This window comes from Anticarsia gemmatalis, chromosome 29 (assembly GCF_050436995.1).
Source record: "Anticarsia gemmatalis isolate Benzon Research Colony breed Stoneville strain chromosome 29, ilAntGemm2 primary, whole genome shotgun sequence".
NCBI lineage: Eukaryota > Metazoa > Arthropoda > Insecta > Lepidoptera > Erebidae > Anticarsia > Anticarsia gemmatalis.
Window position 1 is genome coordinate 765,223 of NC_134773.1, and position 25,845 is coordinate 791,067.

The 25,845-nt window shown below is 36.9% G+C and overlaps 2 protein-coding genes across 2 annotated transcripts; one reads left to right on the top strand and one right to left on the bottom strand.

Moving 5' to 3' along the window:
• Positions 1–54: 54 nt before the first annotated feature.
• On the bottom strand, positions 55–20,609 carry Cog7 (conserved oligomeric Golgi complex subunit 7). The gene is made up of 18 exons (XM_076133413.1): positions 20,489–20,609; positions 20,283–20,369; positions 19,951–20,031; positions 18,776–18,949; positions 18,027–18,116; positions 17,323–17,379; positions 16,355–16,472; positions 10,421–10,590; positions 9,340–9,441; positions 8,275–8,407; positions 7,671–7,804; positions 7,111–7,245; positions 5,184–5,370; positions 3,112–3,297; positions 2,538–2,632; positions 1,402–1,485; positions 643–736; positions 55–223 (listed from the first exon to the last, which is right to left on the bottom strand). Exons 1-18 carry the CDS (start codon positions 20,489–20,491, stop codon positions 117–119), a joined length of 2,037 nt encoding a protein of 678 aa, XP_075989528.1. The 5' UTR covers positions 20,492–20,609; the 3' UTR covers positions 55–116.
• A 496-nt stretch (positions 20,610–21,105) lies between these two features.
• On the top strand, positions 21,106–25,567 carry LOC142985095 (uncharacterized). The gene is made up of 4 exons (XM_076133051.1): positions 21,106–21,287; positions 23,069–23,256; positions 24,028–24,609; positions 25,066–25,567. The coding sequence occupies exons 2-4, from the start codon at positions 23,075–23,077 to the stop codon at positions 25,565–25,567; spliced, it is 1,266 nt and encodes a 421-aa protein (XP_075989166.1). The 5' UTR covers positions 21,106–21,287; positions 23,069–23,074.
• The last annotated feature ends 278 nt before the right edge of the window (positions 25,568–25,845 follow it).

The following is a 25,845-nucleotide window of genomic DNA, read 5'->3' on the forward strand; positions in this document are numbered from 1 at the left end:
ACAACGTTTGCCGGGTCAGTTAGTCTATTTATATTTATTTAAACATCGTGCAAGTTGTGATTAATTATACAGTACCACGTTTATTAGTAATCAGTTAATATAATAATAATATATAATTATTCTTGATTCTGGCTGGGTGTGGCCGCTCGCAATGATTTCTCTAAGTTCTTCAACGCTGGTGTGATTGTACTGCCAAGGTCTTCCACCACGCTGGACAAATACACTGAAAATATAAAAAATAAATAAAAATCTTAAAGAAAATAGTGTGAAAAAGGGTGGTATAAGTTGGTACCTCTCACGCAAGTGGCCGACGGTTCGAACCCGAGGCAACACACTTATAACTTCTCCAAGTTATGTGTGTATTATACATAAATAAATAAATATGATTGGACAACTCACACACGGTCATTTGATTACAAACTAAGCAGAGCTTGTACTGTAACCAAATAACTGATACACATACTAATATACTTGTAAATACATACTTATATAGACACATTAACAAACTCAGAAGTTACTCGTGCTCATAACACAAATATTAGTCTCGGGTGTTATTGGAACCACACGTGGCGCTACGGCTATTGCGGCGAGGTGACCACGTTAACCACTGCGACAAACGTGCAGTTAATTATATTTTCTTACCAATATCATTAAGACATCGTTTAGTGCCAAGAGCGTCCATATTTCTAATATTTAAAATCTTTTCAGCATAGACTTCACATGTGTGCGTGCAAACCTGAAATAAATACAAAATTACAGAATTTTAGATCAATAATATAAAGAGCTATATAAATATTTTAATACTGTAGTTTGTCTGTTTGGTTGAACACGCTGATCTCAGGAACTACGGGTGCGAATTGAAAAATTCTTCTAGTGTTAGATAGCCTACTTATCGAGGAAGGCTATAGGCTATATATCATCACGCTACGACCAATAGGAGCAGAGTACCAATAAATAATGTTACAAAAACGGGGAAAATTATGACCCACTCTCTCTTATGTGACGCAAGCGAAGTTGCGCGGGTCAGCTAATAAGAGATAAACGGAAATATATCGTGTTCTAAAATTAGGGCGCTTATTAAATTCCCATACAAATTGATATTGAATTCTAAACGAACACTTTTACGCAAATTTTCGAGCTTCGAAATTCACACGGAACAATAATTAATGCGATCCACAAATAATATAATTGTTTCGAGTCTGATTGTACTTTGTGTTCGTTGTTTGTATGTTTGTAAAAGTCCCTGCGACACAAGAGCAATTCTTAGTGCGGGAGTTGTCTTGATAAAGGATTAGAAAATATGTTTTTTAAATATTACATTTACTTGGCAATCGTGGTGGACTTAAAGTCCCTTTCTGAGAGTGTATCTTTGCCCAGCAGTGGGCCAATAAATGTACTTACTTCAGATAAAAACTGCAATGGCGCCTGTTTTTCAGATAAATGCATCTCTAAGTGTTGTGGCAACGTCATCAGGTACTGTCCAATCTGAAATATAAATATATGTTATTTATATACATACTTATATTTTACGTAAAAAATAGATATCAACTTTTAGATGTAGAGGAACGAGGTGATCATGTTCCTCCAACACAAAGGGAGGATCCTCCGACCAGGCGAGGTGATCATGCCTGGTGGGCCTAGGCTGCCCGACTGTTGTAGTCGGGAACTTGTATATATAGTCAGTTGCAGTGCAAACTTCGATAGCGCGATCTAGGACTTGTGACGTCAGACACACTGCGCGTGGTGGTTGGTTGCGCGCTGGTCCCAGTAGATGTCGCTGTATGTAGCGAGCCGCTACATTAGGTGGTACGAAACTCGCCGGGTCAACTAGTTATAAATTAAGATCACTTGTTATAACGGTGAAGGAAAACATCGTGATGAATGACATGTCTGACAGTTGTTTAACACAGCTCTTGACGGAATGCTATTTAATTTACTCAGCAAAGTGGACTCAATGGTAAATTTTCGGAGGAGTTGTCCAGCATTGGAACAGAAATAAAGGAAAACAAAATCAATGGCAGTCAACGTGGTGAATTGATAAGCCCTACCTTACCTAGCCGCCATGGCAACGTCGCCAGTTACGCAGCAATGCTTCAGAAAGCTGTCTTTAGCTGCCAAATGGAGTAGCTACTATCTGTCTTTAGATTCAAGTTTTGTTAATTGAGACGCAGGTTGTTCATGGACATTTTATTGGCGACGTCGCCAGAATGCTAGTTATCCAGATTCCACAAAGTGAGTAAATTTTCTATATGAATTGTTAGGATTGCTGGCGACGTCACCAAATCGTCGCCAAGTGGGTTAACTTTCTATATGAATTGCTGGCGACGTTGCCATATTGTCGCCAAATGAGTTAACTTTGTATATGAATTTGTCAGGATTACTGGCGGCGTCGCCAAATGATTTAACTGTCTACATTAATTGTTAAAGCAATTGGCGACGTCGCCATCGCATCTCAAAGAATTCTCTACCCTAGGGCTTATTCTGGGAGTAAAATTTACTTTTGCTCAGTCTTTTGCCCAGCAGTGGGACTGTCTTACCTCAGTGATATACTCTTGCGGCGATAACGCGAAGTCTGGCAGATCAGTTGATAACGCGTCGTTATTGTTCCACACTGATAACTGAGGTATTTTGTCTGAAATGTTGTAGTTATAGTTAGTAGCTGATTTTAAGCAAGGCGAACTGATTGTGGCAAATTGTTTGCTGAGCAAAAAGTTTGCGGCGAAATTTATGTGTGGTTTGTCGTTTTCACTTACAGTTTGACTAAAATACAACTTTTTGGCGGCAGTATTAGCAAACAATTTGCTACTAACTGTTCGCTTCACTTATAATAATATGCAAACTTTTCGCTTTATAAGTAAACTGCCAGAAACTGTAAACTAAGCAAACATATTTTAGCATACTTTAAACTGGTTAATAATGCTAAAGTTACATCCTGCAGACATTACGCTAAGCAAATTGTTCACAGCAAACTAAATACTTTACAAGCAATAAGCCGCTAAATGTTATCTACACTGTCTGCTACAAATTTTACACTCAGCAACCAGTTTGCCACAAATCTTACGCCACACAAACAGCATGCCGCATACATTCCGCACAGTATTTTCAACATACCTAACTGTACATCTATAGGGTGTCTCAACACAGCCCTAGCCAAGTTCCTCAGTTGGTCCTTAGTACGTCGTAGCACTGCTACGGAGGGCACGGGTTCGTTCCTGTACGATGCAAGCTTGCTACGAGCCTCGGCCTCCAATAGTAATGTTGGGAGGTCGTGGAGAGGGTCTGTTGAGGCTGGAGGCTCTGTAACAAATAGGTTATTCATAAATTGATGTAAAATGTAAATTTTGTGTCGTGTTTCTGATTGTGTCGTGTCAGTCAGATTTACCAGTCACAGTCGGTCAGTAAGCTTGAGTAAGTTAGTCAGTCAGTCAGTCATCATCGATGACATCATCATCACCATCATCATCATCGATGACATCATCATCATCATCATCGACGACATCATCATCATCATCGACGACATCATCATCGATGACATCATCATCATCACCGATGACATCATCATCATCATCGATGACATCATCATCATCACCGATGACATCATCATCATCGATGACATCATCATTGACGACATAATCATCATCATCGATGACATCATCATCATCACCGATGACATCATCATCATCGACGACATCATCATCATCATCACCGATGACATCATCATCATCAATGACATCATCATCGACGACATAATCATCATCATCGATGACATCATCATCATCACCGATGACATCATCATCATCATCGATGACATCATCATCATCATCGATGACATCATCATCACCGATGACATCATCATCATCGATGACATCATCATCATCACCGATGACATCATCATCACCGATGACATCATTATCACCGATGACATCATCATCGACGACATAATCATCATTATCGATGACATCATCATCATCACCGACGACATCATCATCATCGATGACATCATCATCGATGACATCATCATCATCACCGATGACATCATCATCATCATCGATGACATCATCATCATCACCGATGACATCATCATCACCGATGACATCATCATCATCGATGACATCATCATTGACGACATAATCATCATCATCATCAATGACACCATCCTCATCATCGATGACATCATCATCATCATCGATGACATCATCATCAACGATGACATCATCATCTTCATCGATGACAGACTGATAGACCGACTAACTTTGACTGACTTTAAACGACTGACTGACTTTGACCGACTGACTTCAACCGACTGACTGACTTTGACTGACAGACTAACTTTGACCGACAGTCTAACTTTGACCGACCGACTTCAACCGGCTGACTGACTTTCACCGACTGACTGACTTTGACCGACAGCCTAACTTTGACCGACGGGCTGACTTTGACCGATTTACTTTGACCGACAGTCTAATTTTGACCGTTTGACTCTGACCGACAGAGTAAGTCCGTCAGTCAGTAGTGTCAAGATTGTGTCGGGCATGTGGAGCTCGTGTCGAATATGGGTCGAGCTTATGTCAAACTTGTGTCGAGTACGACACGTTTCTACCTTGTGTCAGGTATGTGTTGATGCCGCTTTCTGCTGTGCCGGGCTTGTGTCGAGTTTGTGTCGCCCTTCTGTCGAGTTAGTATCGAGCTTGCGTCGAGCTTGTATCGTGTAATAATCCGTATGTGTCGACTTGTGTCGTGCTTGTGTCGAGTCCTACCTGATCTCGTGTCGTTAGCCCTCGTGTCCAGCACTATAACGACAGCTGCTTCGAGCTGCAGCGCGGCCGGGAAGCTGGGGGAGAGCACGCCGCCCGCGCTCTCGCCTGACCTCACCGAGGATAAGAAAGACGTCTCTATGTTGTGACTGTGTCTGATTGTGTCGAGTCTAAGTCTAGCATGTTTCGAGGTAGTGTCGAGTTTGTGTCGCCCTTGTTCGAGACAGTATAGAGGTTACATCGAACTTGTGTCGTGTAATAACACGTATGTGTCGAGTATCGACCTGTTTGTGCCGTGTTTGTGTCGAGCTTGTGCCGGGTCCTACCTTCTCTAGTGTCTCCAACTAACTTGTGTTGAGCTACTGTAAGTTGTAATGGGGTTGTGTCGAGATTGTGTCGAGTTTGTGTCGAGCTTGTGTCGAGTCCTACCTGCTCTCGTGTCGCTCGCCCTCGTGTCCAGCACTATAACGACAGCTGCTTCCAGCTGCAGCGCGGCCGGGAAGCTGGGGGAGAGCACGCCGCCCGCGCTCTCGCCTGACCTCACCGAGGATAAGAAAGACGTCTCTATGTTGCGACTGTGCGAGGATATTAGGTTTGATAGCGTTGATATGAAGTTCTGAAACAAACATACATACATACATACATACATAAATACATAATTTTACGCATTCTTCCTATAGGGTAGGCAGAGAACAAGAACGCTGCTTGGTACGAACTTCGCAAACTTCCTTTTGTATTTCTCATAATTTTTACTTAATTCAAAAGTTACGTTTTTCAGAGGACGTAATTTTATTGTTTCGAATTGTTGATAGGGGGGGGGGGGGATGGTTGGTATTTAAAACCTTAAGCAACTTAGCAATCTGAATTCACTTCATCTCAATCTCTGATCTCTCTCACTCCCTCACATCATCTCACTCTGAGATCACTCCAACTCACATCATCTAACATCACTCCAACTCACATCAACTAACATCACTCCAAGTTACATCACTCCAACTTACATCATCTAACATCACTCCAACTTACATCACTACAACTTACATCACTACAACTTACATCACTACAACTTACATCACTCCAACTTACATCACTACAACTTACATCACTACAACTTACATCACTACAACTTACATCACTACAACTTACATCACTACAACTTACATCACTACAACTTACATCACTACAACTTACATCACTACAACTTACATCACTACAACTTACATCACTACAACTTACATCACTACAACTTACATCACTACAACTTACATCACTACAACTTACATCACTACAACTTACATCACTACAACTTACATCACTACAACTTACATCACTACAACTTACATCACTACAACTTACATCACTACAACTTACATCACTACAACTTACATCACTCCAAGTAACATCATCTCAATCTGAGATCACTATAACCCACTCTAAGATAGCTTAAATGACGACATCTCACTATTAAAAAACACTTTATCTCACTCCGAGAATATCCTCTCAACTTGAGATAAGTTCATCTCACTTTAAGACGACCTCAACTCACTGTGAGATCACTCCAACTAACATCATCTCACTCTGTTACAGCTAAAAACTACCACATCTCACTCTGAGAGCATTCTCTCAACTTGAGATCTAGCCCAAACCACTGGACGAATGGGGCTGAAATTTCTCATGCAGGAAGATGTTATAACGTAGTTACCTGTACAGCAGGTACGTAAACAGCATACATAGCGTCTCCCGCTATCTTGCACGCCTTACTCCTAGCGGTGGATTCTAATCGTCTTATCACCTTATCTTAGACTAACAACTACATAACTCAGTTTGAGACAAGTTCATCTCAGTTTGAGATAATATCATATCATTTTGAGATGAATTCATCTCACTCTAAGATAGTTAACACTACCACATCTCACTATTAAAACACTTCATCTCACTTCAAGATGAACTCATCTCACTTAAAAACGACCTCAACTCACTCTGAGATTACTCCAACTAACATCATCTCACTCTGATACAGCTAAAAACTACCACATCCCACTCTGAGAGCATCCACTCAACTTGAGATCACATAGCTCAAATCACTGGATGGGGCTGAAATTTCTCATACAGGTAGATGTTATTGACTGACTCCGTGGCGCAGTGGTTTAGGTCGCCACGCCGATACCACTGCAAAGGGAGGTCGTGGGTTCGATTCCCACACGGAGCAATTATTTGTGCGATTCACAAATAATTCTTGCGGGTCTGGTTGTGCTTTGTGTCCGTTGTTTGTATGTTTGTAAAAGTCCCCGCGACACAAGAGCACTTTTCAGTGCAGGAGATGTCTTTATAAAAAAGAATGTTATGACGTAGTTACCTGTACAGCAGGTACATATACAGCATACATAGCGTCTCCCGCGATTTTGCTCGCTTTACTCCTAGCGGTGGACAACCAGCTCTCGCATCGTTCAGCCGTCGTTAGTATAGCCCGGGATTGTTCTACCAAGTCCTCCTGGAAAAATGATTTTTTTCTATTAAATCATACGTTTTATATCCGGAGGTTAATGAAATTCATCTTCGTTTCGTCATTAAGTGTCAAATGTCGTCAGTCAGTCAGAGTCAGTCAGTCAGAGTCAGTCAGTCAGAGTCAGTCAGTCAGAGTCAGTCAGTCAGAGTCAGTCAGTCAGTCAGAGTCAGTCAGTCAGAGTCAGTCAGTCAGAGTCAGTCAGTCAGAGTCAGTCAGTCAGAGTCAGTCAGTCAGAGTCAGTCAGTCAGTCAGTCAGTCAGAGTCAGTCAGTCAGAGACGGTCAGGGGCAGTCAGTCAGGGTCAGTCAGTCAGAGTCATTCAGCCAGAGTCAGTCAGTCGGAGTCAGTCAGTCAGAGTCAGTCAGTCAGTCTCGGTCAGTCTGTCAGTCAGAGCCGGTGAGCGATTCATACCTGTTGTAACTGCGCATCTTGCAGATGCTGGACCAGTATTTGCGTCTGCATCTCAGTGTAGTGGTGTAGTAGTTCCCGTAGTGGCGCGTACGCCGCGCGGCCGAACTCTCTCAGAGTCGCCGGGAGAAGCACCTCTGTATAACACGTATGACAAATAATTACAGGGAAATACCAAATATGGGAGCCCTCCTTAAATATTTTCGCATTATAGTATGTAAGAACTTGTAATAAAATCTTTTCTCTACACAAAAAAGCTCGATATTTGTGTACCTCACGAGCTCACTGAAAGAAACCCAATGAACCGTGTACTCATTTGTGATTCTTGAAGACAACGAGATCTTCTCTCTTATGTGACGCAAGCGAAGTTACACGGGTCAGCTTGTAACTGATAAACATACTTATTTGTAAATACATACTTATATAGATACATTAATAAGCTCAGAACAGATACTCGTGCTCATCACACAAATATTAGTCCCGGGTGTGATTGGAACCACACGCGGCGCTACGGTTATTGCGGCGATATGACCACGTTAACCACACAGACAAACGTGCAGTTGAAATAAAAATTACAAAATTAAATGGTTAGAATAATTCTGCCTACCTTTGTTTTGTCTCGGCGCGTCTATAACACTTTGTATACAGTTAACAAAGTCATCTATATCGGTCCTTAAGTCTGTCAATAACAGTATACCTTCTTCAGGACTTGCGCATAACTTCAGGTTAGCTGAAACTACCTGAAAATAACAAATAAATGTAATTAACACAAAAAAAATACTTTTAAGCATATTTTTGTTGAAGCCAAAGCTAGGAGTTTGAAACCTTAGATCTTAAAAATCAAAATCTATCTATACTAATATTATAAAGCTGAAGCTTTGTTTGTTTGTTTGTTTGAACGCGCTAATCTCAGGAACTACTGGTCTGATATGAAAAATTATTTCAGTGTTAGATAGCCCATTTATCGCTGATGGCTAAAGGCTACAATATATCATCACGCTACGACAAATAGGAGCAGAGTATCAGTAAAAATTGTTACAGAAACGGGGACAAAAATCACCCATTCTCTCTAATGTGACGCAAGCGAAGTTGCGCGGTTCAGCTAGTAATCTATAGGCAGTGATAGCCGAGTGGCATAAGTTGGTACCTCCCACACAAGTGATCGATTCGAACCCGAGGCAACACACCAATGACTTTTCCAAGTGATGTGAGTATTAGAAACAATGATCACTTGTTACAACGGTGAAGGAAAACATCGTGATGCAACCTTGCATGCCTGAGAGTTCTTTAGAACAGTTCTTGAAGGTATGCAAAGTCCCTGCACTTGGTCAGCGTGGTGGACTCAAGGCCTAACCCTTCCCACATTATGGGAGGAGACCCTTGCCCAGCAGTGGGTAAATCACATATACTATTATTATAAAGCTGAAGAGTTTGTTTGTTTGTTTGAACGCGCTTATCTCAGGAACTACTGATTCGATTTGAAAAATTCTTTCAGTGTTAGAGAGCCCATTTATAGAGGAAGGCTATGGGCTATATATCATCACGCTACCACCAATAGGAGCAGAGTACCAGTAAAAATGTTACAAAAAAGGGTAAAATTATGACCTATTCTCTCTTATGTGACGCAAGCGAAGTTGCGCGGGTCAGCTAGTGGGTTATATGGGTATATTACCTTAGTAGGTGAGGGTTCCAAAGACAGCAGTAGATCTGTGTATAGTCGCACTAACTCAGCGAGGGGAGTGTCTGATTTTAACACGTTCGTCAACCAATCCACCTGCGAAAACATGAATAAATATATATTATTCCACCCCTAAGAAGTCGTCTTCTTCTTCTTGTCATATGGTTAGTGGTCAACCTAGTGACAAAGTCGTTCAAGCCGCCTGAAGGCCTTTGACATGACTTAACGACTGTTATCTTAATTGACAACAACCGGGACCGACTTTTTACGTGCCGGAGACGCCCAGTTCAAATACCACTATGCGGTCACCCATCTATGGAATGACCGCGCCAAGGTTTGCTTAACCCACAGATCGTTTACCGACCGGTGAGCGCAAGTGAGGTTAAAATAGGGGATGAAAGTTTGTATGAAATTTCTCAATTTTAAACCGATCGGGCTGAAGCTTTGTATGCATAAAGCTAATATGACGTAGGTATCCCGTTAGAAAAGATTTTGATAAATTACACCCCTAAGGGGATATTATCAATATTAGTCCCATGTAATAGGGGGCGAGCCTATTGCCTTGTACTAAGCTCTGGGCTTCTATGAGAAAATAAATATTATAATATAATTTAGATAATAGTACTTTGTTCGACCCGAGAATCGAACCCGAGACTTCATGAACAGCAGTCGGATGTACTATGGACTGTACCACAAGAACCATGGCGTCTTATAACAATTCGAGACCTCTCATGGTATCCCATAACATGCCAGGGCATCTAATAACATCTCATGGCATCCCATGGTATATCACGATATCCCTCGACAATAAAAATCCACAGCATCCTAGAGCATCTCATGACATCCCATGGCATCCTATAGGATCAAATAACATCCCATAGCACCCGATGGCGTACCATCATATGGTATCTTATTACATCCCGTGGCATCCTATGGAATTCCACAACACATCTCCACAATTTTTTTATTATCCCGACCAAAAACCTGACGGTATTCCTTCAGCGGTCACCATAAGGTGGCCAGGACGCGGTACCTCCAATCGGATACTCCGCGTCCCAACCGGATCTCCACTAACCTGCCCAGCAGCGTCTCCTGCAAGCAGCGCATTGAGCGCGGGCAACGAATGTTGATCCTTGCGTCTCCAGGCGGCCGCCAGCCGAGCAGCCGCAGCACGGCGCCAACAACGACATACTGATACAGAGCGACACATGCCCGAGAAAAGTGACACGTAGCGGGATGTACGCTCTGAAAGAGATGAGGTAAGATAAGATTATGTTAGATATGATGAGATATTAGATTAGATGAGTAAAGGTGAGACAAGATGATCTTGGAGATCATGTAAAATGATGGGATGTTATATGAAATGATGTGATGTAAGATGATGATATGAGGCGATATAAAATGGTGTGATATGAGACAATGTAAAATGAGTCAATATAAAATGATGTGTGATGATGTGAGATGATGTGATGTAAAATGATGTGTGATGATGTGAGATGATGTGATGTAAAATGATGTGTGATGTAAGACGATGTTAGATGATGTGATGTAAGATGATGTGATGTAAGATGATGTGTGATGATGTGATGTAAGATGATGTATGATGATGTGATGTATGATGATGTATGATGATGTATGATGATGTATGATGATGTATGATGATGTATGATGATGTGTGATGATGTGATGTATGATGATGTGATGTATGATGATGTGATGTATGATGATGTATGATGATGTGATGTAAGATGATGTATGATGATGTATGATGATGTGATGTAAGATGATGTATGATGATGTGATGTAAGATGATGTAAGATGATGTGTGATGATGTGATGTAAGATGATGTATGATGATGTTATATGAAATGATGTGATGTAAGATGATGTATGATGATGTGATGTATGATGATGTATGATGATGTATGATGATATATGATGATGTATGATGATGTATGATGATGTGTGATGATGTGATGTAAGATGATGTAAGATGATGTGATGTAAGATGATGTATGATGATGTGATGTAAGATGATGTAAGATGATGTGTGATGATGTGATGTAAGATGATGTATGATGATGTTATATGAAATGATGTGATGTAAGATGATGTATGATGATGTGATGTAAGATGATGTGTGATGATGTAAGATGATGTAAGATGATGTAGTGATGTAAGATGATGTAAGATGATGTAAGATGATGTAAGATGATGTGATGTAAGATGATGTGATGTAAGATGATGTGATGTAAGATGATGTGATGTAAGATGATGTGATGTAAGATGATGTGATGTAAGATGATGTGATGTAAGATGATGTGATGTAAGATGATGTAAGATGATGTGATGTAAGATGATGTATGATGATGTGATGTAAGATGATGTAAGATGATGTGTGATGATGTGATGTAAGATGATGTATGATGATGTTATATGAAATGATGTGATGTAAGATGATGTATGATGATGTGATGTAAGATGATGTGTGATGATGTAAGATGATGTAAGATGATGTAAGATGATGTGATGTAAGATGATGTGATGTAAGATGATGTGATGTAAGATGATGTGATGTAAGATGATGTATGATGATGTGATGTAAGATGATGTAAGATGATGTGATGTAAGATGATGTATGATGATGTAAGATGATGTGATGTAAGATGATGTGATGTAAGATGATGTAAGATGATGTAAGATGATGTGAGATGATGTAAGATGATGTGAGATGATGTAAGATGATGTGTGATGATGTATGATGATGTGATGTATGATGATGTAAGATGATGTGATGTAAGATGATGTAAGATGATGTGATGTAAGATGATGTGATGTAAGATGATGTAAGATGATGTGATGTAAGATGATGTATGATGATGTAAGATGATGTGATGTAAGATGATGTATGATGATGTAAGATGATGTGATGTAAGATGATGTATGATGATGTAAGATGATGTGATGTAAGATGATGTGATGTAAGATGATGTGATGTAAGATGATGTATGATGATGTAAGATGATGTGATGTAAGATGATGTATGATGATGTATGATGATGTGATGTATGATGATGTAAGATGATGTGATGTATGATGATGTGATGTAAGATGATGTGATGTAAGATGATGTGATGTAAGATGATGTATGATGATGTGATGTATGATGATGTAAGATGATGTGATGTATGATGATGTGATGTAAGATGATGTGATGTAAGATGATGTGATGTATGATGATGTGTGATGATGTGATGTAAGATGATGTATGATGATGTGATGTAAGTTGATGTAAGATGATGTATGATGATGTGATGTAAGTTGATGTAAGATGATGTATGATGATGTGATGTAAGATGATGTAAGATGATGTGTGATGATGTGATGTATGATGATGTGATGTAAGATGATGTATGATGATGTGATGTAAGTTGATGTAAGATGATGTATGATGATGTGATGTAAGTTGATGTAAGATGATGTATGATGATGTGATGTAAGATGATGTAAGATGATGTGATGTAAGATGATGTAAGATGATGTGTGATGATGTGATGTATGATGATGTGATGTAAGATGATGTATGATGATGTGATGTAAGATGATGTATGATGATGTGATGTAAGATGATGTATGATGATGTATGATGATGTATGATGATGTATGATGATGTGATGTAAGATGATGTATGATGATGTATGATGATGTGATGTAAGATGATGTATGATGATGTATGATGATGTGATGTATGATGATGTAAGATGATGTGATGTATGATGATGTGATGTAAGATGATGTGATGTAAGATGATGTGATGTAAGATGATGTATGATGATGTGATGTATGATGATGTAAGATGATGTGATGTATGATGATGTGATGTAAGATGATGTGATGTAAGATGATGTGATGTATGATGATGTGTGATGATGTGATGTAAGATGATGTATGATGATGTGATGTAAGTTGATGTAAGATGATGTATGATGATGTGATGTAAGATGATGTAAGATGATGTGTGATGATGTGATGTATGATGATGTGATGTAAGATGATGTATGATGATGTGATGTAAGTTGATGTAAGATGATGTATGATGATGTGATGTAAGTTGATGTAAGATGATGTATGATGATGTGATGTAAGATGATGTAAGATGATGTGATGTAAGATGATGTAAGATGATGTGTGATGATGTGATGTATGATGATGTGATGTAAGATGATGTATGATGATGTGTGATGATGTATGATGATGTGATGTAAGATGATGTGATGTAAGATGATGTGTGATGATGTATGATGATGTGATGTAAGATGATGTGATGTAAGATGATGTGTGATGATGTATGATGATGTGATGTATGATGATGTATGATGATGTGATGTAAGATGATGTATGATGATGTGATGTATGATGATGTAAGATGATGTAAGATGATGTGTGATGATGTATGATGATGTGATGTAAGATGATGTGATGTAAGATGATGTGTGATGATGTATGATGATGTGATGTAAGATGATGTGATGTAAGATGATGTGTGATGATGTATGATGATGTGATGTATGATGATGTATGATGATGTGATGTATGATGATGTGATGTATGATGATGTATGATGATGTGATGTAAGATGATGTGATGTATGATGATGTGATGTATGATGATGTATGATGATGTGATGTAAGATGATGTGATGTATGATGGTGTGATGTAAGATGATGTGATGTATGATGGTGTGATGTAAGATGATGTGATGTAAGATGATGTATGATGATGTGATGTATGATGATGTAAGATGATGTGATGTATGATGATGTGATGTAAGATGATGTGATGTAAGATGATGTGATGTAAGATGATGTATGATGATGTGATGTATGATGATGTAAGATGATGTGATGTATGATGATGTGATGTAAGATGATGTGATGTAAGATGATGTGATGTAAGATGATGTATGATGATGTGATGTATGATGATGTATGATGATGTAAGATGATGTGATGTAAGATGATGTATGATGATGTATGATGATGTGATGTATGATGATGTAAGATGATGTGATGTATGATGATGTGATGTAAGATGATGTGATGTAAGATGATGTGATGTAAGATGATGTATGATGATGTGATGTATGATGATGTAAGATGATGTGATGTATGATGATGTGATGTAAGATGATGTGATGTAAGATGATGTGATGTATGATGATGTGTGATGATGTGATGTAAGATGATGTATGATGATGTGATGTAAGTTGATGTAAGATGATGTATGATGATGTGATGTAAGTTGATGTAAGATGATGTATGATGATGTGATGTAAGATGATGTAAGATGATGTGTGATGATGTGATGTATGATGATGTGATGTAAGATGATGTATGATGATGTGATGTAAGTTGATGTAAGATGATGTATGATGATGTGATGTAAGTTGATGTAAGATGATGTATGATGATGTGATGTAAGATGATGTAAGATGATGTGATGTAAGATGATGTAAGATGATGTGTGATGATGTGATGTATGATGATGTGATGTAAGATGATGTATGATGATGTGATGTAAGATGATGTATGATGATGTGATGTATGATGATGTAAGATGATGTAAGATGATGTGTGATGATGTATGATGATGTGATGTAAGATGATGTGATGTAAGATGATGTGTGATGATGTATGATGATGTGATGTAAGATGATGTGATGTAAGATGATGTGTGATGATGTATGATGATGTGATGTATGATGATGTATGATGATGTGATGTATGATGATGTGATGTATGATGATGTATGATGATGTGATGTAAGATGATGTGATGTATGATGATGTGATGTATGATGATGTATGATGATGTGATGTAAGATGATGTGATGTATGATGGTGTGATGTAAGATGATGTGATGTAAGATGATGTGATGTAAGATGATGTGATGTAAGATGATGTGATGTATGATGATGTAAGATGATGTATGATGATGTGATGTAAGATGATGTAAGATGATGTGATGTAAGATGATGTAAGATGATGTGATGTAAGTTGATGTAAGATGATGTATGATGATGTGATGTAAGATGATGTATGATGATGTAAGATGATGTATGATGATGTGATGTAAGATGATGTGATGTAAGATGATGTGTGATGATGTGATGTAAGATGATGTAAGATGATGTAAGATGATGTGATGTAAGATGATGTATGATGATGTGATGTAAGATGATGTATGATGATGTAAGATGATGTATGATGATGTGATGTAAGATGGTGTGATGTAAGATGATGTGATGTAAGATGATGTGATGTAAGATGATGTGATGTAAGATGATGTGATGTAAGATGATGTGATGTGAGATGATGTGATGTAAGATGATGTGATGTAAGATGATGTATGATGATGTATGATGATGTGATGTATGATGATGTGATGTAAGATGATGTAAGATGATGTGTGATGATGTGATGTAAGATGATGTAAGATGATGTGTGATGATGTATGATGATGTGATGTATGATGATGTGATGTAAGATGATGTAAGATGATGTGTGATGATGTATGATGATGTGATGTAAGATGATGTGTGATGATGTATGATGATGTGATGTAAGATGATGTGATGTGTGATGATGTGAGACGATGTGAGATGATGTGAGATGATATGATGTGTGATGATGTGAGACGATGTGAGATGATATGATGTGTGATGATGTGAGACGATGTGAGATGATGTGAGATGATATGATGTGTGATGATGTGAGACGATGTGAGATGATATGATGTGTGATGATGTGAGACGATGTGAGATGATGTGAGATGATATGATGTGTGATGATGTGAGACGATGTGAGATGATATGATGTGTGATGATGTGAGACGATGTGAGATGATGTGAGATGATGTGACATGATATGATGTGTGATTATGTAAGACGATGTAAGATAACAAAATAAAATAGCCCATTACATAAGCCATAGAACAAAGTAAAGCATACCTGCATCCATCTGAGTGAGTGCTTCAATGAGAGGAGGGCTGACGGCCGCCTCTAGCCTGTTATACAGAGTCTCCAGTTGTAACCTCTTGTTCTCATAGTCCGGCGCGTCGCTTAGTACCTGTGTTTACATAAATATCATTGGACAACTCACACACGGTCATTGGATTACAAACTAAGCAGTGAACTGTAACCAGATAACTGATAAACATACTTATATACTTCTAAATACATACTTATACAACGTGCCGCTGCAATGGCTTATTTTCTTTAACGCATGGGTAGGGCTAGAGGTCCTTAGTCATGTAAAGTACAACAATTTGGATTATTTTTATTAATTACCGACTTATTAACACTTAACTTCATTAAAAAATTTCCACAGCCTATACATAATCAACTTTCCTAGCGTCCTGCTATTGGCCAGGCGGCGCACGCGACGTTGCCGCACCGTTTGATGTACTTTGATTGTTTGTACAGAGTGTTTTGATTACATTATTTTATTATTTAGTACTAGCTGACCCGCGCAACTTCGCTTGCGTCACACAAGACAGAATGGTTCAAAATTTTCCCCGTTTTTGTAAATTTTTTACTGGTACTCTGCTCCTATTGGTCGTAGCGCGATGTTATATAGCCTATAGCCTTCCTCGATAAATGGGCTATCTAATATTAAAGAATTTTTTAAATCGGACCCGTAGTTCTTGATATTAGCGCGTTCAAACAAACAAACATTCAAACAAACTCTTCAGCTTTATAATATTAGTATAGATGTGTGTGATATTTAAGTTTTTTTAATTAGCTGACAATGTTATTTTTTGTTTGTTACATGATTACTAACCTCTAACCCTACCCATACGTTGAAGGAAATAAGCCATTGGAGCGGCACGATGTATAGATAGATTTATCACCAGGCTCAGAACAGACACTACTCAGAAAAAATATTAAAATGCGACAAATGCGTAAATATTTTTTACCTCAAGGCTAGCTGTCATAGCGGCGACTTGATCACATAATTCCGCTAATTTGTCACCCTGTAACAAAATGACAATATTATATAACATTCACTCATCGTAATGTTAGTGTTCAACCTAGTGTCAAAGTTGTACGTTTGTCGTGAACAGTTGTTATAAACAAGAACGGTGACTTGTATCACGGAGACGCTCAGCTGAAACACTGCACCTACATCTATGTAATGTACAAGTTAACACACTGAGCGTTTACCCACCGGTAAGAAGAAGTAGTTATTAAGCACCTGATTCCCGAGTTGAATAAGCATTTGCCTACCAAGCAAGTGGTCAAGGGTTCAAAACCATCAATGAGTGTTCCAAGTGATGTGTGTATTACAAATAATGCTCACTTGTTATAACGGTGAAGGAAAACATCGTGATGAATGACATGTCTGACAGTTGTTTAACACAGCTCTTGAAGGACTAAAGGTAATTTTTTTACTGCCTCCGTGGCGCAGTGTTTTAACCACGTCGGGAGGTCGTGGGTTCGATTCCCACACGAAACAATTATTTTTGTGATCCACAAATAATTGTACCAGTCTAGTTGTACTTTGTGTCCTTTGTTTGTATGTTTGTAAAAGTCCCCGCGACACAAGAGCAATTCTTAGTGCGGCAGTTGTCTTATAAAGATCTTTGCCCAGCAGTGGAACAGTAATATGTTATATATTTACCTGAGTAGGTACTCCAGAATCCAAGATGTCTTCTAGTGATGTAGCTAAGGCCGCCCATTTGTCAGCCTCGCGAAGAGCTGATGCTGCACTCTGTAACAAAAGAAATTTGTAACTTTAATATTAACTTTTCACTATGAACTATGTACATCTATACTAATCTATACTAATATTATAAAGCTGAAGAGTTTGTTTGTTTGTTTGTTTGTTTGTTTGAACGCGCTAATCTCGGGAACTACTGGTCCGATTTGAAAAATTATTTTAGTGTTAGATAGCCCATTTATCGAGGAAGGCTATAGGCTATATATCATCGCGCTACGGCCAAAAGGAGCAGAGTAACCGTGAAAAATGTTACAAAAACGGGGAAAATTATGATTATCTTAAGTGACGCAAGCGAAGTTGCGCGGGTCAGCTAGTATATGTATATAACTAGAGGTTGCCCGTCACTTCGTCCACGTGGCAACCCTTCCCGTGTAAATCCCAATCCCTCGGGAACTCCGGGATAAAAAGTAGCCTATGTGTTATTGTGGATCTTTTGCAACCTTTATACCAGATTTCAACGTAAGACGTAAATTATTTTATTTTTCTTTGGTTTCTCCCTACAGGGAAAAGGTGTATATAAATTAGAAAAGAACAATAGTACTTAACCTGATGCAGATATCAAACCCCAGTTCTCAAATTCAGCAGTCAGACCTACTACCGATTACACCACAAATAGAATTATAAATGTAAATAAATATATTTCTACATACCTCTAACCGACTCTTAAGCGTATCAATCTTCTGTAAGCTCTCAATAGAATGTCCCGTCTGTTGCTCCACACTCTGCACCTTCTGTTCCAAAGAGACCAGCTTCTGTTGCAGCAGGGTGCCTTCCAGTTGTAGAGAAGACGCATCTTGCATTATACGAGGGATTGATGTTACGATCTGTGGAAAAAATATTAGTTACTAGCTGACCCGCGCAACTTCGCTTGGGTCATATCTATACTAATATTATAAAGCTGAAGAGTTTGTTTGTTTGTTTGAACGTGCTAATCTCAGGAACTACTGGTCCGATTTGAAAAATTCTTTCAGTGTTAGATAGTCCATTTATCGAGGAAGGTTATAGGCTATATATCATCACGCTACTACCAATAGGAGCAGAGTACGGGTGAAAAATGTTACAAAAACAACAAACAAACAAACAAACTCTTCAGCTTTATAATATTAGTATAGATTAGTACAGATAAGTGTCGCCAAACAATTTGAACAAAAGTAGGTGTTTTAGAAACCTAGCACTTACAATATTCATACTTACTAACATTATAATTCCAAAGGTTACTCTGTCTGTCATTTATAATATGTTATATATTATTATATGTACAAAAATACTGTAATGTGTTACTCAAACACGCCTAAACTACTAAACCTATTTGTATGAAATTTGGTATGGAGATATTTTTACAACCAAGAAAGGTATATCCTTTCTTGGCTATTTTTTACTAGGCCACTTTTTACCCTGGGAAAATGACACATTCCCATGGGAAAATTCAGATGGCAGATGAAGTTGTAGGTAAAAGCTATTATTCTATATCTATACTAATATTATAAAGCTGAAGAGTTTGTTTGTTTGTTTGTTTGTTTGAACGCGATAATCTCAGGAACTACTGGTCCGATTTAAAAAAATCTTTCAATGTTAGATAGCCCATTTATCGAGGAAGGCTATAGGCTATTAAAACATCACGCTTCTGTCATTTGGAGCGGAGTAGCAATGGAAATTGTTACAAAAACGGGAAAAATTTTGACCCATTCTCTTAGGTGACAAAAGCGAAGTTGCGCGGGTCAGCTAGTGACTAAATAAGATTCTGTTTTTCCCTGAGTAACTGACAAAACAATAGAAAAGCTGACCTAGTGCGATTATTGTATTATTGATTGAATAATACTTTTACCTGTGTGGTGGTTTCATCAAGTGAATTGGTGAGCTGCTTCATATACAACTGTAGTCGTGTCACAGTGTTAGCTACAAATATCTGAAATAATATAAGACAAAAATCGATTACAAATTGTACTTTTAACTTTTCTCATTTATGTAATAAAATAATAGTGCTACTATACTATAATTTTACTCATTAATATTTATTGAAATAACGTTTATAACCAGTTTCAACAGAAATGACAATGAATACAGTGTATACTTATTTATTGTTTACAAACTTATCATTCAGACGTGACACATTCCGACCCCAATTGCGTTACGAAAAACAAAGTATTAAACAAGTACCTCTTTCTCCTGATTAGCGCTAGATCTCCATGCTTTATTGATCCACTGTTTAGGATCAAATCCATCTTCAGCAAAGCTCTTCAAATCCTGAAAATCGACAAGAAATATAAGACGACCGGAAGACACGATATTCCACGAAAATAGAATAATAATGGCCGTAATATCTTCACAAATGATTAGTTACAGATGTAGTTTACGATATTTACCATGTTGTTAGTCGTTTTATAAGTAAATTAATGTATTTACAATCAAAATACTGATTGTTGTAAATGTTAATGAGTTGACGTGACAATATTTGGCAAGTGTCACTTGAGACATTGTTTTGATAATTGCGTTTAGTTATTCGTTTGATGGCTCTGTATTAATAATTGTAATTTTAGACAAAATAAAAATGGAAATATAATTATAATACCGTTATTTGTTTGATTGAGGGTACACCATTTATATTTAAACATACACACACCTATTTTTAAACGTAGATATTTAATATCAAATTTTAAAATCTAGCAACACCATTTATTACTAACCATTTCATAGGGATGTGTAATGCGTTTATTCGATTTTATGTATCTCTTTTCGAGCCTCTGAAAGCAAAAACGACAATTTATTAAAACTCAATAAAAATAATTTAGCAAGTGAGCACTACTTTTTAGAATCAATAAAGGAGATACCTATCATTAAATGTAATTAGAAATTAGGTAGGTACTTCAAAATCACAAACGGAATCGAATTTTCCTCGAAACGATAGAGAACAAATAGGTAAATAACAAACTTTTTAAAACTAATTGATCGGATCGATACCGCATTACATCTCTAGCTCCTCTCTTTCGAACTGACAAATTAAAAAGAGCGTTGCCTGTCAATGAAACGTAAAAAAAATGTTTCCTTCCGAAACTAAATTAAAGCGACGCATTTTTAAATAGAACATTCAACATTTATTTAACTTATTTATTTGTGTGTATGTGTGTTATTTATTTAATGCTTAATGATAATTATTGATCACAAGTAAGTAACAGTTTAATTTCGTAGTATTTTGTAATTCATTCGCGTTTTGAGTAGTTATTCTCTATTTAGCCACTGTACAGCAAAAAAAAAAAGTATTTTATCTATTCAATAACGACTGTGTTAAGACCTAATTCCCTATCAAAGACCTCCCAAGGAGTTTTTTTAAGTTTGAAACGACGGATCAATCTTTCATCTTCTGGTAAACCAACGGTAATCGTAGCTTAGAACAGCTGTTCTTAAATAGGTAAAGTTTCGTTGCAAATGTTCGCGTGGCTGTATACGCAATTCCATAGTCGTGCTCACAAAAAAATCGTTATTCTCCCGCCCATTCGGCCCCATTTTCTTTTTGTATTGACTGATGGCCTGATGTTGTTTTTTTTTTTCGAAATATATTTTCCATGTTATAGTTTCATATCTTTGTAACTATATTAATGTTGTTTATTCTGTTGATATATTAAATTATAGATGCATCTTTAGTATAATACTTTAGTTTTCTGTGTAAAAGTTAAACATTAATGATTGTTTCATTATACTATTGTGTATTGCAATTTTAACTTCAAGGATTTAAACTATAAAAAATTCTAGTTGCTGTGAAATCCTAATCAAATCAAATCAAATCATTTATTTTTGCAGAAAGCACTGTTACAAAGATGTTATAGGTATACATAGTTTCAAGTGTTCCTACCATTGAGTGGCATGCAAAAGAGAATTGAAATAGCATTGTTATTAACTTATTACATATTACCTATGAAATACCATAATTTAAATGAATAATTAATTAAATTAAGCTTAAAGACAGTAAATTAAGGCACTTATGTTAAGAAAATAATAATAATTAATGTCAAAAATAAATAGAAATAGCAAATTAAAAATTAAATGTCAAAGGATTATGAAAATTAAATAATGAATACCAAAATTTAATTTAAATGTCAAAGGAATGAATTATATTAGAATTTATCATTAAAATAATCATTAATAGTATAGCGCTAGCCTAAGCTTTCAAGTGCTATGGTAAGGGAAGAAGCATTCAAATAACTATAAAATGTATGCCTGATTTTATGAAGAGTGAATTCATTAACTTTGTGTACATCTGTCTGTACCATGTTTCTTACAAATAAATGATTTTTAATTGATAATTTTTGTATAATTAGTTTCTTTACTTCAATAGGTGATGTTAGTTTAGCTGACATGTGCCTTTTACTACTCATGAAGCCTGCATAGGACTTTAAGTTAGTCTAAAACAGAAGATGGGTCTCTCCATTAATAAAAAATCAGAAGTATATGAGTGCAGAGTCTTTTGGCAATATTATAATAGACAATGTGATTCTTATGTAATGGTACCGAACATTGTTAAATGGTTTTGTATTTGGAAGTATCTTTTGTTATTTTTCTTATTCACGATGGCTTGCCTCACTCCCTATTGTACCTACCTACTGAGAGAATGTTACTTAACTAATAAAACTACATGGAACATCATCTTTTATTTCCAAAACACAGAGTTATACCCTGTTTCCCTAGAGTAGGCAAAGACTTAAGAACATTGCAATTCATAGTATTATCTTATCATAACCATTCTGTTTGAAAAAAATGCATGTAGATTAATTTCAAAAGCTCATCTATATGGTGCCTTTGAGCTTAGTTTGAGAGTATGAGGTTGTTTTTGTACATAGGTACATAAGATCACTTAAATGGCACGATATAGGAATTGGTTCCCTAATTTGACAAAATATAAATGTTTTTCAAAAACATTTTCATAATAAATTTTCTTTATTTTTTTCCAGATCAAAATGCGTCACAAAAAGAAAAAGCTTGTTGTACCAACAAGTTTCACATCGGACGAGGAGGAAATACCTCTCAAGGTTATAAAGCAAGAGAAAGAGGAAATTGCTGAAGATCCTCACTCGTACCACGCACTGTGTGTTCCTAGGAGGGAACCTTGTGAATTTTGTGACAGAATCTCAGTTAACAGGTGAGCTGTTTCAGTAACTTTGCTTGCAATGTAGCCTACTTAAACAATTCGGCATTTTTCTATCAGTCAAATCAACTACTCTTTATGAAATATCGAAAACACATTTTAATATATCGCACCCCCGGTGCAACACTGTCACTTTTGTAAAAAATGCAAAAATGAGTTACTTATGTAGTAGTTGTCTTAAAACACCTCTCTACTACCATTATTTATGCAAAAGTAAAGTAATTAAAAGTCGACGTTGTAGTATGAGCTATTCATCTTATCTATACCTTATAAAGCCATTGTTGTGCGTGGTGTCAAAAATTTTTAATGCTTCTCTTGAAAACCTACATTTTTGCATAAGTGACAGTGTTGCACCGGAACAACGATATAAATATGACATAGTGACATCCTATATTGTATTTTTGTTGATAAAAAATGATTGCCTAATTTTATGTTTCAGTCTTTTTTTTTCTGTTACATAAGCTACCACTTATACTAAGTTATAACCTGATATAGTGACATCAAAAATGTCTTATTTTTAATTCTAGTTTATACTTGCCATTGTTATAATATTTCTAGGGTACAAAGTATTGTATATCTGTCCAAGTTTTAATTTATCTGTGTATAAAATTTCATCAAAATCTGTTCAGTAGTTTTGCAACTATTCAGAGAAACAAATGTCTATCCAAACTTATTCATAATATTATTCTGACGTTCTCTTGCTCGTTCAGCAAATAGCCGATAGATGGCATTATACTAAATTTAACATTTTTCTTTTTTTTTCAGATATGACAGCATACTCCACAATGTGAAGCACATAATTATACCTTTATTGAACCAAACAGTACATCAATGTGATATTTGCCTCCACCATTTTACATCAATCAAAGAATTATCATCGCATAAGAAGAAAAAGCATACGCTTAGTGAACTAGTTGCCACTAAAAATCTAGTCAATTTTAATAATCCTAAAGACGGAACTTATGTATCCGACCTCATTTCTATAGTCAAAACTGAAAACTCTGTGGTCAATAGCTCTATAGTTGGTAACTCTATGGTCACTAGGGATGTACCTGTAGTTGTCAAAGTCGAGAAAGAAAGTGACATGATTGTCACAAATAGTGATGCGACTTTAACCCATAGTGATGCGCAATCGGAATCGAATGACGGTTATTCGATAAAAAATCGATTGTTGTTCGAAGAGGATATTATTTCTTTGGATAATCGTGTGTTGACTGACTTGACGACGGAGTGTCAGGTGCAAATGGAAATGTTTCCAAGTTGGGATAATCCGAGCGTACATTATGATGATCTGGTCAAACCTGGCGTGTTTCGATGTAAAAAGTGCGGGAAAAGGTTTCCAAGGAGGTAAGAGTAAAATAATTTTAATGTTATTATTATGTTAATTCTTTTGTAATAATTCCTGTAAATACAGTTTGTGTTGCGATAATAGTAAGTGTTTGCGGGGTAAGCGTCATGGGATCGAATCCCGGATAGGATCCAAAAGTTACTCTTATATTTTACTTTTAGGTATTCCCAGTGACCGTCAGTAATTAAGGTCTTATTATTTTATACCTTTTGAGTTTCCGAAACGCATTAATTGTTACAAATCTTTGATTTGGTAATGTACGTAATATGCGGTAACAGACTAAAACTGTATACTCCTATAGAGCAAGATGCAGCAAGATAATAGAAATGTACCTATTATAACTCTGGCAAACAGAAAACGATATGGTAAAAACATACAAAAATCTCAAATACACAACCTCTTCTGAAAAAGTTAGGTATAAATTAAAAAAGTAACATTTTTGTCTATCGTTCCAGGTATGAAGCAATAATCCATGAAGCAAAACATCTAGTTATTAAGAATAGTCAAGTAATGAAATGTAATATGTGCAAAACATACATATTGGGAGACTTAGTCAAGCTAAATCATCACAAACTAACGAAACACAGGGAAAAATACTCCCAAGAATTCTCAAATGAGCTCCGCAAAGTTGGCGGGAAAATAGAAGAAAATGGCGCCGATGAACCATATGTCAGACGGACAACAACATTGAAATATTGCGAATTATGTTTTTCATTTTGTAAAAATAAAACTTTGAAACAGAATTATGAGTGTATAGGGGTTTTGAATAAATTAGGAAAGAGATATAAGTGTCAGAAATGCGGTAATAAGTTCTTTGAAATCAAATTGATTAGGCGGGAGACGACTTTTAAGCATTCTAATGTGAGTAAAAAAAGGGTAAGAAGAAAAGAAAAGGTATTGTCTAATGCTGCAAAACTAAAGATTATTAGTCAAAGATTTAAAAAGATGAAGAATTAATTTGTTGTTTTATTTATCACCTTAAATACACGCTTGGAAAAGGGGATCACATATTATCGCCTTTTCCTTGCCGCAATGCTTGTGCTGGGCGTACATCCTACTAATATTATAAATGCGAAAGTTTGTGAGAATGTATGTATGTATGTTTGTTACTCTTCCACGCAATTACTACTGAACCGATTACGATGAAATTTGGTATATAGGTAGCTGAAGATCCAGAACAACACATAGGCTTGCCATCCCGGAGTTCCCGAGGGATCGGGATTTACACGGGAAGG